Raw genomic sequence first — 12,669 nt, 5'->3', positions numbered from 1 at the left:
ATCACTATGTTAACCCATTCCCTGTATACAACAGAGATAGCTAGGATAAGATGCATACATGCAAGTGCATACATACCCCAATGCAGCCCAATTTGCAAAAGACTGGACAGTGTGGACCACTGGATGTGTTTAACAGATCAGACTTTTTAATAGTAGGCTAATGGATGGACAAGAGGTAATGCTTCTGAATAGACCCATACCAATCCATTCTACAGGATGTTGTTGTTCTTTAATTTGAACTCAATCTGAACCCTTATTTAAAAGGTTACATATTACACGTGTGTGATTAGCCGTTACAAGACGTTTTGAAAATCTGCCTCTTGGATAGATGAGCAACGTTTGCTACGTTCCACTGGGTAGGCGGGTAGACCGATCTGTGCAGCACACATCTAGGTGGACACGCCCCCTGTGATGTCAGAAGAAGCAGGTTTTCAAAACGGCTTGTAACGGTTAATCATCCTCACAACTGGTTGCATAATATGTCACCTTTAAGCTCGCTGGTTTAAGCTAAACCTGAGTTAAGCGCAAACTTAAACAGAGACCTAAACCCTAGATTCGAGACCTCTAGATTTCGCCAATAGGTTATGTGTGCAGGACACAGAGGCTAAGTTCAGACTTCAGTCATGGGTGCATTCTATGATGACCGAGGACTGGGATTCAGACAACAAAGGTGTAACAGTGTCAATGCTGCAAGCCGTGTGTCTGTCTGACTGTCTGTCTGCTGTATGTCTGTCTGTGTGTGTTTGTGTGTGTCTGTCTGTGACTGTCTGTCTTAGAGTGAGTGTGTGTGTGTGTGTCTCTTTGACTGAGAGTGTGTGTGTGTGTGTCTGTCAGAGTGTGTGAGCTTATGTATGCATGTATGTATGTGGTCTGTCTGTTTGACTGAGTGTTTGCATGCGCGTGTGCGTGACGGCTGCTTCAACCTGTTGCATACTGAACACCCAACGCCCAACAGGTGTGTAGCCTCACCCCGCCCCCAGAGTCCAGTCAGCCAATCACAAACAAGTTTTTCACTGGTGCAAGTTTATGGTGGCCTAGTCTGCCTGAACGGAAGTGGGCTTCGTCTATTGCCTAGCGTTGGATTTCACCGCTACTCCTCCCCTTTCGGTTGCTGGCATTTCCCCCCCGGCACTATTTTGCATGGACACCGCTGCTGCTTCCCGGGCGTAGCCCCGCCCTAGACGATTGTGATTGGTTTAAAGAAATAAAAACAGGCCCGCCCAGTTCCCCACGGATAGACGGCTCGAGGTAGCGTGGTTCCAGACAATTCTACTTGCTGTAGTTTGGTCTGGCTTTGCGAGACTAATGCCGCGTTTCCACTGCAGGGTGCGGAACGGATCGGATCGCAAAGGGGCGGTAGGGAGGGGGCGGTATAGCCCAGCTCAGTTCCGAGGTCGCGTTTCCACCGCCGACAGTACCCTTTGTGGTAGGCCGGATGTCGATCGCCGCGGCAGCTACGTAAACATCGTAAACAACGTCTTCCTCCGCAAGAATGCAGACGAACGTCTCCACCTCCTTGTTCGCCCAAGCAAGCTTTTTACGCGACATGTTAATTGTAAAGAATAATACCTCGAGGCTACTGTTTGTTTGTTTTTATCCCCGCGTCACCCGGAAGTGACGATTCTGTCGACCAATCAACGGAGGGGGGGTGTAGCTAGAATTCCAGGGTACCCTTTCAGGCGTCTGGTCTCGTTTTGGGTACCGCAACGGAGGAGTCCCTAAAATGGGGTCGGAACGGGTACGGCAAAGTCCGGGTCACGCCCACTTTTGGCGGTGGAAACGCGATCCGACCCGCACCTTTGCGATCCAATCCGTTCCGCACCCTGCAGTGGAAATGCGCCATAATGGTGGCCTGGTCCTACAACTCTCGTACTTCTTTCATTCGCAGTCTGGACCTACTCAATTGACAAACGTTAACCTACTTGAAGGCGGGTTTCTGTTGAAGTTTAAAACTATTTGATCCCAGTGCCACTCTGGATCTTTTTTTATTTATTTTTTATTTAACCTTTATTTTTCCAGATAAACATTAAGAACAGTTTCTTATTTACAATATTGATCTGGTCCAAGAGGCCCCACCAGGAATAAAAGGTACAAATAACAGAAACACAAGCATGACTAATTTAGACAAATATAAAACGGATATACAAATACATAACCTCTGTACACATATATACTGTGGATCTGCCATAATCAATCGCTATCGTTTGGCCAGGAATCACGTGGCGCGCAGGCTGTACACAAGCCAAACACTGTGTGTGAAGATGTCCATCAACGAGAGCTGACTTTAACGTCATTGTTCTCAGGCACTCCCTCTGTTCGATGATTGGACGCAAAAAATGTGGACGGAGAAAACCCACCAACATACCGCAGACCCAGATGTAGTACTGAAGGGAGGGCGCGTTCCATACAACCCGTAACCCGTGTTTTCACAACCTTATACCCGTGAAAGTGCCCGCGAACGGCAGTCAAACCCGCACTTCATTAGGCCTACTCCTGAACTCGTACCAGATCGATTACTTCTACTTCCAGCTTGTAACTTACAGGCCAAAAGTGTCCCTGGAACGCAGCAATATTACGTATTCCTTTGCCTGTGTCTTGCTGCTTGCGGCAACGAGTCACATGGCGGACCTTACGGCTGAACACTAAATCGACCGTAACCGTCGCCTGAATGGGCTCCTTTGACGGCACTGGGGACCTATAAAAGCCTGCCTAACTCTTGGCAACTAGATGCGAGCATGCTGCAGAGCGGCAGCGGCGACCGAGCGCAGAGGTAATCAATCCGTCCGTCACCGTCACCATCAACATCCCCATCTCCATCACCATGGCAACGGACGCGTCAGCCGGGCAGATCGTCGCCGTGTTTACCGCGTTCGTATGCGTGGCTCTCCTGCTTCTCGTCGCAAGCCGCCGCCGGAGGCGACCATCGCGAGAGGATGATGAGGAGGAAGGTGCGGGGCGCGGGGTGCTCGTGACCGGGTGTGACAGCGGCTTCGGGCACCACCTCGCGCTGCAGCTGGACGCCCGCGGCTTCGCGGTGTTCGCGGGGTGCCTGTTCCCAGAGGGGCGCGGGGCGCTCACGCTGGCGCAGGAGGGCTCGTGCCGGCTGAGGGTGCTGAAGCTGGACGTCACGAGCGATAAGGACGTGGAGGAGGCCAAGAGGGTCGTCCAGATAAACCTCCCCGAGAACGGTGGGAGATGATGAAAATAATAATAAACAATGATAATAATGCCTCTTTAATGTGACGCTCAAGGTATGTTTTATTATTGACAACATAAACAATGATGACACTGTCTCTTTAATGTGACGTTCAAAGTATAGATTTGATTATTGACAACAATAGGCGTTTTTCAGATTGTCTGCGGTTGCGCGCATGCATGCACGAGACTTGAGAACGTCCGCCGGAACTTGTCAGAAACACGTCAAGTTCCCACAACGTCAAGTTGGACACGGGTGCACATCTCGTTGTTTGAACAATGGAAATCGCTGGAAATTATTGGGGAAAGAAATTGCAACATCTCTTTAATATTTTCTCTTCAATGTGACGCCCAAAATTTTGATCTTATTATTGACTGTTTGACAATTGATGATACATTGTTTCCCGAATTTACGTTAGTTTGGGTCAGAAATACAAACTTTGTGTTTCTTTCTCTGAAAGGCATGTGGGCATAGGAATAGTGTTAAAGGTGTTCATGCTTGAAACTACTAATTTGACAAACTTTGTCAAATTAGTGCTTTGACTGAAACCCCAAAAAATATTAAATCAAATTGTTCTCATTTTTTTCTTACTTTTTGGTTGTTTCTCTCTCTGATAGGCCTGTGGGCGGTCGTAAACAACGCCGGGATCTCAGACTGGGCGGAAACGGAGTGGAGCAACATCAACCACTACACCAAGATGGTGGAAGTCAACTTGTTCGGAGCCATCCGGACCACCATCGCCTTCCTGCCGCTGGTCCGCGTGGCCAAGGGTGGGTCGCTTATGCTAAGCTAGTTCGTAGCTCAAACTGCAATGTCAAAAAAAAAGTTAAATCAGGGGGAAAAATAACGTTCATTAAAGGTGAAATATTACACCACCAGTTGTCAGAAGAAGCAGATTTGCATAACGGCTTGTTACGGCTAATCACACTCACACCAGGTGGTATACTATGTCACCTTTCAAAGCCTTAAAGGTCCCATGACATGCTATTTTATGTATTCTTTAATATAGGTATTAGTGGGCAACTAACACAGTATTCAAAGACGTTCCTGAAATTCAGCCGTGGTGCAGAGTTACAGCCACTCCGAGCCAGTCGCACATTGAGCTTCCCCCAAATGCGCTGTTTCGGTGGGCGTGTCAAGGAGGAGGGTGGGGGTGTGGCCCTGAGCAGCTTGCAGCCAGGGACGGTACCATGCGCTCTGTTTACAGTGGATGTATCGCAATGGCGAGGCGCACACAGCCTTTAGCCGTGTTCTGTAAATATTCTAGAACACACGGGAGTCCTGGAGCTCTATATCTAAATATTATCATATAGCCTACACAGATATCTATATCATATAATACATATTATCACGGCCAAAAGCTGTGTGAGCCGATATTCCGACGTTCCTGGTTCTTCAACGTCCACATCAATGTGAATACACACACTGTAACGCAAGTGTTTCTTGTCGGTTCTTTGACGTGTCTTGTATTTCCACAACGAGACTGTCGTGGGGGTTATCTGAGCCATGGTTGAGAAGGAATTGGGGGAAAGGAACTTTGGTTTGACTCGCTGAAGTAGGCTACATGAACTGCGACATGCCGCGAGGCACCATCGCCCGGCAGCGGGCAGCCGGCAGCAGGCAGCGCGGAGTTCAGTCGACTTCAGGTTGATGTGAAAGTGGAAGAACCAGAGACGTCGCAGAACCCGTCAAAGTCGTTTGTGATTCATAATATCGTCTGGAGGCGCACACAATATGTTATATGATATAGATATCTATGTATTATATGATATTATTTAGATATAGAGCTCCAGGACTGTAACGCAAGTGTTGTACACTTCCTTGTTATTTGGATAACCGTTCTGCTGTTGGTGTGATGGCGCATAACGCGTCGGACTCTCGTCTCTGGTATTTCTACAACGAGACTCGTATTGGGGGTTATCTCAGCCAAAGTTGAGAATGAATTGGGGGGAAGGAACTTTGGCTTTGACTCCCTCAAGAACATGAACCACGACATGGAGGAGAAAGGGATTGTTGGCGGCGAATGTCCCCCGCTTGAGCCCCGCTGAGGGACCACCGCCGGAGGCGGAGGTGCCTAAGCGCTGCCCGGCAAAGATCCCTTTCTCCTCCTTGTCGTGGTTCATGTTCTTGACTTGAGGGAGTCGAAGCCAAAGTTCTTTCCCCCCAATTCATTCTCAACCTTGGCTGAGATAACCCCCAATACGAGTCTCGTTGTAGAAATACCAGAGACGAGAGTCCGACGCGTTATGCGCCAAATAACAAGGAAGTGTACAACACTTGCGTTACAGTCCTGGAGCTCTATATCTAAATAATATCATATAATACATAGATATCTATATCATATAATATATTGTGTGCGCCTCCAGACGATATTATGAATCACAAACGACTTTGTCGGGTTCTGCGACGTCTCTGGTTCTTCCACTTTCACATCAACCTGAAGTCGACTGAACCGCGCGCTGCCTGCTGCCAGCTGCCCGCTGCCGGGCGATGGTGCCTCGCGGCAACCGGCGGCATGTCGCAGTTCATGTACTTCAGCGAGTCAAACCAAAGTTCCTTTCCCCCAATTCCTTCTCAAACATGGCTCAGATAACCCCCACGACAGTCTCGTTGTGGAAATACAAGACACGTCAAAGAACCGACAAGAAACACTTGCGTTACAGTGTGTGTATTCACACACACATATGGCGCTCGCACGGTCGAGTCTCATTGGCGGGCCAACGTCTCTGGGCGGGCCAGGCAGAGTAAGGGGAGGAGCCGAGATTCCTCATGACGTCATGAGCACAGACATTCCAAATCAGCGCGCTTGAGCCTCCGTTTTTTCAAAGGCGAGCAGAACAGCTAGTGCTCGTTTTAAAACCAAACGCAAGTTTTAGCCACTGGGGGACCATAGGCAGGCTAGGGGAACTCATATTTATGTTAGAAAACCTCACAAAGTGAGATTTTCATGTCATGGGACCTTTAAATCGATTTTAGGCAAGCGAGTTAGTTAAAGATGTAATCTGCTAGGGATCTCAAAATAATAACGAAAGATGTGTTTTGATGACATTGTTGATTTTCGTAGGATCAGGGGAATTATTGTCTTGGTTTTTAATCGATCTGGCGTGACTCAGGCAGAAATCGTGATTACCGGCGAGTTAATGTATTGATGGAACGTTTAGTCACGTTGTTTGATTTTATTTGAATGAAACGTAAAGTAAAGTCTGCAAGTAAGATAAACAACCGTTCATTAGCATGGTGTCTAGCAAAATCACTTGCATCAAAAATCAAAATAGTGCATCGTAGTAAAGCTAGCTAGCTAGCTAGCTGGATTACTGGAAGCAATAGCCTAGCATCGCAAGATGGATTACATACCGCAATTAGTCTGGAACCTCTGTTAGACTCCGATTTACAACGGGGCGTTGGCGTTGCCAACCAGCGCCGACCTAAAGACGCCTCTGGACGTGATTGGATAGGCCATCTAACAACCGTAGCAACGGAGGGCTGTGCAATTAATTGAACTTGTATACTGATTAAAATGTTTGGGTCAAACGTTCTCCAAACTAATATAATCTAGTTGATGATTGTTTTGGTATTATTATTATTCTTTTTAAATCTTTAAAAAAAAACAGCTGCAAACATATTTGTACATTTTTAATTTGAACATTTTCTATTTCAACATTTTGTGTATTTTTCAAGGGGAAATTCAAAGTTCTCAGTTAATCCTGATGTCTATACTGACCCAAATAATCGTGTTTATGATCCATAATTTTCAATGATCGAGCAGCCCTACTTCATGTATTGGTTCTTTGCTGCAGGTCGGATGGTCTTCATGTCCAGCATCTTCGCCTTCTTTCACTGCCTGAACATGGGGGCGTATAGCGTCTCCAAAAGGGGGCTGGAGGCCTTCGCTGACTGTCTGAGGGTGGAGATGGCCAGCTTTGGCGTCAAGGTACTTGTGGTATAGTGCAATTCCCATTCTGCCAACTTGGTGGCACTATGCCATAAGAGTTGGTCATCCAGTGCATGTACGTAGTGGAGGGAAAACTATTGGTGTGATCCAGATGCCTCAGACACCGGGGGCCTCTGTGAATTCTCTTTTTTGCAATAATCGAGATGACCTGGAAGTACTTGGAGGAAAGGTGGTTCGAATTCTAAAAATTAGGAAAGGAGCCTCGATGCATCCTAGGTTACTCCTGAGCAACCTTTACGAAAGGAAAGGAGATAGTGGTATCCCATAATCCTTTACGGCAGCAATATTTAAAGCAACATGCCACCGACGAAGTTTACAGACTCTACGCAAAGACGTACTTTGTACTTTGTTTAAAGGGGACCTATTATTCTTTTTTGACTTTTATGACCTATGAACGTTGTTATAATGATTGATAGTCATGTTTAACCATACTAAAGTGTCAAATAATGACGTACATGCATTTCGACGTATTCCCTGCTGACAGTCTGGGGTGGCTGTGCAGAGCGCTAAACACTCGGAACAACGTTTGCGATTGGGACTCTCTAAATCGACGCCACTTCGACCTGGGCGGGACTATACGTCCTACGTCACTCGCTATGGGTTTGCATGTGTGCGCGTAGCCGTTTGTCTCAGGGATCTGTGCACGAACTCCCTTGCACTACAGATTACGAGCGTCAGTGTCGTACGCGATGGAGGGTGGGTGACATTCCTACAGTCTGTGATGATAGGCTATATTTCTACAAATGACTTACTATTACTAGTGAATAACATGACGAAACAACACGAACTAAGCTAACATTAGACTATAGCCATACCAGATAACGACCAGCTAACCCTAACTATTTCTATTAAACTCTGAACCATTTTGCAACAGGCAACTGTGTGTTGGTGCGTCTTATTGCTTCCCACGTCTGCGTCTGCATCTTTCCCACTCCTGGCTAATAGTTTCAGCTTTTGTACTGTATATCAGAAATGATCACCCTGTACCACACTGCTGACTTGTTGATGTTTTGTGAGCACTCACGCATTTCTCTAGGTATCTTAAGTTTCCTACTGGAGTCATCAAAACTTTGGACTTTGTTATTGTAAGAAATATTGTGTTGCAAAAACACTTTGTGTCTTACCCTTAGCGTTACCCTAACCTTAACCCCAGTAACATTTCTTCATCATAAACTACAAGTTACGCAAAATGGCATGCAAACATCCAGTCCAATATGAAAGAAAAAAGCTAGCTTCATTAAGGAATCGAACCCCTTATCCCCGCGTTAATGAGTTGTTCTCTGACCTCTAACCCATCAGGTCTTAGTACATGCGATTCAAGAGTTAACCACTTGACAATCTTTAAACTTCGGTTGCCTAGAAATTGTAAAGACAGTGATGTGTGTACATTGTGCGAGTATCCGTCACTCGCGATGTGTGTGCAGTCCAAAATGAAAGAAAAAACCTTGCATCACTAGGGAATCGAAACCCCAATCATCAGTTGGTCGTTGGTAACTGTAAACAAAGAGATCGCATTTTGTTTAACTGCTAACTAACAAACGGGTTTATGCATTCACTGAACAAAGATTATGGAAATAAAAGACCACTTTTTCATCAGAAAAATCATCAGAACCGTTATTACCAACCCATAGACACTAAAGCCAAAACCTTTCTCACATGCACACCCGTCGTGAGTGATGGCTATGCGCACACATGCACACCCATAGCGAGTGACGTAGGACGTAAAGTCCCGCCCAGGTCGAAGTAGCGTCGATTTAGAGAGTCCCGTTTGCGATTCACTTGTTCACATTTCCGGGAAATCATCTACGTAGAGGCACTCCTGCCACGCCCCCATATGCCTGGTCAAATCTGCCCGCGCGGTGGAGCTCGACTGCCCTTTGCAGGTCTTCCGGAAGGTAACCAATCACAACGGAGTGTGGTTGGCAGGAGGGGGCGAGGGGGCGGAGAAGGGCAAAAACCGAGCGTTGACAGAGAATGCTGAAAGCGCCCAGATGAAAGGAAGAGTTTCCTGAAAATCTACATAGTTTTTTGTGCTGTGATTCGTGTCAGGTGCCAGAAAAGTTGTATAATAGGGTCTCTTTAAGAATAACTTCATTTTTAGGGACGAGTCGGACAGCAAATTATTTGGTTTAATTTTAGGCAAGGCAACTTTATTCATTCAGCATTTTTCATACATGAGGCAGACTCAAAGTGCTTCATGTAGAAACATTGTCGTACAATACAAATTAAAAGAAAATTCTTTGAAGAAAATTAAGGCAAAGTAAAAAAAATGCATTGCAGAAAGTGCAACGTGTTTACCATTTAGCAGAAGGCTAAAGCAAACATAAATTAATAGCTTGTTTTTAGGGACACTTCGGACCACAAAGTATTTGGTTTGGTTTTGGAGCGTTCATCATAGGAAACTACATGCATGAATTGACGAAGCATTTGTTCAGTGAGACAATGTTTGTACCTGATTATTATAGGGAAACGTTCACATCTTGTGAGTTGATGCCAAGGTAACAAAGATGACGGGGAGTGACCAGAGATTTTAGGATTTGCCAGGCCCGAGAGATTGAGCCCCCCCCCTCAGAGAACAAATAAACAGCTGCCCCCCCCCAAACATTTTTTCAAAATCTTTGCGTGATTTGAAAGAATTTTTAATTATTTGACACATTTTTAAACATATTTTTGAAACATTTCAAACACCTGTGTTTTTTTTTAAAGATCTTTTTTTTCCTTTACACATTTTAAATATATTTTTAAAACATCTTTGTGGATTTGTAAAGATTAAAATTTATTTTAAAGGAAACAGTTTGAAAAACCTTGGTCTCAAGAAAATAATTGATTCCGAAAAAATGTCCCGCAGGTCAGCATCGTCCAGCCGGGCAACTTCGGCCGTGCGACCAACATTGTGAAAACCAAGAAGAGCTGGAATACCTGGGAGAACCTCAACCCAGAACAGAAGCTTGTCTTCAGCCGCGAGTACATGGAACTCGCTAATGCCTACTTCAACACCGTGACGGGGGCAGGGTTTACAGAGGTGATTGATTGATCGATTAAAAACTGTATTGAAACACAATCAACAGGAAATGTTCAAAAGGATAAAAAAAAATAAAAGTCCAAAGGCTTGTTTTGATTGAATTCCTTAAAGGTGACATAGCCGGTTGAGTGTGATTAGCCGTTACAGGCAATGATACATTTTAATGATATCATACGTGGGCGTGTTCAGCTAGATGCTGGATCGATCACTCTACCGGACTACCCAGTGGATTGTAGCAAACGTTGCTCATCTATCCATCATACATCTAGTCGGACACGCCCACTTGTGATGTCAGAAGAGGCAGATTTTCAAAACGGCTTGTCACAATTAATCACACTCACCTGGTGGGGAAATATGTCACCTTAAAAATGGGAAACTCTCGTCTCGACTCTGAGCCACCCAAGACTCTGTCTGTCTGTCTGAGTGTGTGTCTCTCTATCTCTCTCTCTCTCGCTCTCTCTCTCTCTCGCTCTCTCAGGTCAGCATGGTGGTCGACGCCCTACTCCACGCGGTGTCCTCCCCACGGCCACAGTACCGTTATCTCCTGGCGTCCCGGCTGGACTCGCTGTTCTTCAGCTGGTATCCCCTGCTTCCCACCGCCGTGTCGGACGGCATCTTTGCGTTGAGTCCGATGTACGCACGCAGGAGGAAGATGCTGTACTCGAAGCAGTGAGGGTGGAGGGAGAGAGGGAGGGAGAGAGAGAGAGGGGGAGGGGGAGAGGGAGAATGTATGGATGGGCTTTGTTGTCGTTGGACGCATACTGTGGTTTTGTGCGTTGTTTGGGGCGACAGTCGCTCAGGAGGTCGAGCGGGTTAGCTGGTAACCGGAAGGTTGCTAGTTCGATCCCTGGCTGCTCATAAGCTGTGAGTGTCGAGGTGTCCCTGAGCAAGGCACCTCACCCTGAGTGCTCTGGGCAGAGAGGTGTGGAGTCCTCTGTCTGGATAAGCTATAGAAAGGAATCATGACGGCAACACACCATGACTCCCGAGAAGCCTCGACTTTCTATTCTTTCTATTCTATATTTTCAAATTATTTTTTTATGAGCCTTGATCACAGGTACTGTCCCTTACTTAAATATTACTCTAAGAATCTTTTTTTTTCTTAATTGTATTGCAGTATTTTAAAAGTTTTTGTCAATGAAAGTTAACGGTTAGGTACCTGGGTGGGGTTTGTCTGAATCGAGTCATTCGTTTTATGGACTTAAAGTCAAAGATTTGACGACAATAAGGACTGTTGAGGGCGATATGAATGTGGTAAGTTAAGTAGTTGAGTCAAGATGCCTCAGATCTAAAGAATGTTTTACAGGTTGTTTTTAATTGATTGAACACAGACTTTCTGGGACTTTTGAAATGTGATTTCAATTATGTATTTAAAAAACACTACACAACGGACACATTAACACATAAAACACACAAAAACAGTGCAATATGTAGCACTCTTACACTTGCGAAGCAAATAATACAAAATCATTGATTTAAAGCTAGCTTATAAAGAATAAACCATAAACAGTTGCATTAATATCTTTAAAAATACACAAAGATAATTATAGTGTTTGCAAAATATGTTTAAAATGTGAAGAAGAACAAAAAGGTCTTTCAAAACACAAAGATTTTAAAAATGTTTTAGGGGGGTAGCTTAGAAAGAGTCCAATGGATAAAATCCTAGCTTTAGCAACAGGTCTGCTAGCCCAATGAAAGATTCTGCTCATATGCAACGAGTGCATGTAGCAAGGCCAGTCGGATGGATTTGGCCTCATATTTGTAGTGCAACCCAGAAAAATAGTGGAATGATATTGTTCAGCACGGAACTGTTTTCAACCTGAACATCAGAATGGATCAATTTGTCAACAAAACCCCACTAACGACCAATTTTCCTCATGACATTTTGACCAATTTTAAGAGTGAACTGTGACAACCCCCCCTGCATCCCCTGTTGGTCCTAGCTGCCACTACAAGGGCGGGGCTAGGCCTCAGTATCCTAAAGACCTAATTAACCACACCTGAGTACTGGGGGAGGGGTTATATAAGCAGGTTTTCATCCTCCTTCATTGGGCAGTCTTTCGTTTGATGCAGGCACTTTATTGCTTCACTCATTCACATGGGCACTTTGCTCTACCTAATTCTTTCCCCCACATATCATATCCTAGTATTTAAACAAATTATCCCTAGACATTTGTTTTGCTTTGTTTTGTACCATTTCAAATAAATGACCTTTTGGATTTAAAATTTAATTCTGTTTGACTCCCTTTATTGTGTGACGTGTATGAGTCCACCGTTACAAAACGCAGGCACCAAGAAAAAGTTTGAAGAAAAATACGATGAAAACACAACTGATAGAAGATGGAGGTGGGGGTGTTGATCGGAAAGAAAAACTTTAAGAGCTACATTGTGGAATTTTTTTCCTTTGCTCTAGTTATGTTACAGGGCAAACTGATGAATCACACAGGGCCGAAAGATAGACATACAAAACTTGTCTTTAAAGAACACCATGTTGAGAAA

At 45.1% G+C, this 12,669-nt stretch overlaps 1 protein-coding gene across 1 annotated transcript; it reads left to right on the top strand.

Moving 5' to 3' along the window:
- Window positions 1-2,065: 2,065 nt before the first annotated feature.
- Window positions 2,066-12,401, top strand: LOC115546505 (D-beta-hydroxybutyrate dehydrogenase, mitochondrial). The gene is made up of 5 exons (XM_030360018.1): window positions 2,066-3,188; window positions 3,814-3,966; window positions 6,994-7,127; window positions 9,997-10,170; window positions 10,649-12,401. Exons 1-5 carry the CDS (start codon window positions 2,822-2,824, stop codon window positions 10,841-10,843), a joined length of 1,023 nt encoding a protein of 340 aa, XP_030215878.1. The 5' UTR covers window positions 2,066-2,821; the 3' UTR covers window positions 10,844-12,401.
- The last annotated feature ends 268 nt before the right edge of the window (window positions 12,402-12,669 follow it).

Source organism: Gadus morhua, chromosome 7, assembly GCF_902167405.1.
Source record: "Gadus morhua chromosome 7, gadMor3.0, whole genome shotgun sequence".
Taxonomy (NCBI): Eukaryota; Metazoa; Chordata; class Actinopteri; order Gadiformes; family Gadidae; genus Gadus; species Gadus morhua.
Note: the sequence above shows the minus strand (reverse complement) of the source record. Positions and strands in the feature narration are given on the sequence as shown.

Excerpts from the sequence above, each read along its gene's own strand:
- LOC115546505 (XM_030360018.1), top strand. The coding sequence starts at position 2,822 with ATGGCAACGGACGCGTCAGCCGGGCAGATCGTCGCCGTGTTTACCGCG. Across the intron at positions 7,128-9,996 it reads TGGCCAGCTTTGGCGTCAAG|GTCAGCATCGTCCAGCCGGG; the intron begins GTACTTGTGGTA and ends AATGTCCCGCAG. Across the intron at positions 10,171-10,648 it reads CGGGGGCAGGGTTTACAGAG|GTCAGCATGGTGGTCGACGC; the intron begins GTGATTGATTGA and ends TCGCTCTCTCAG.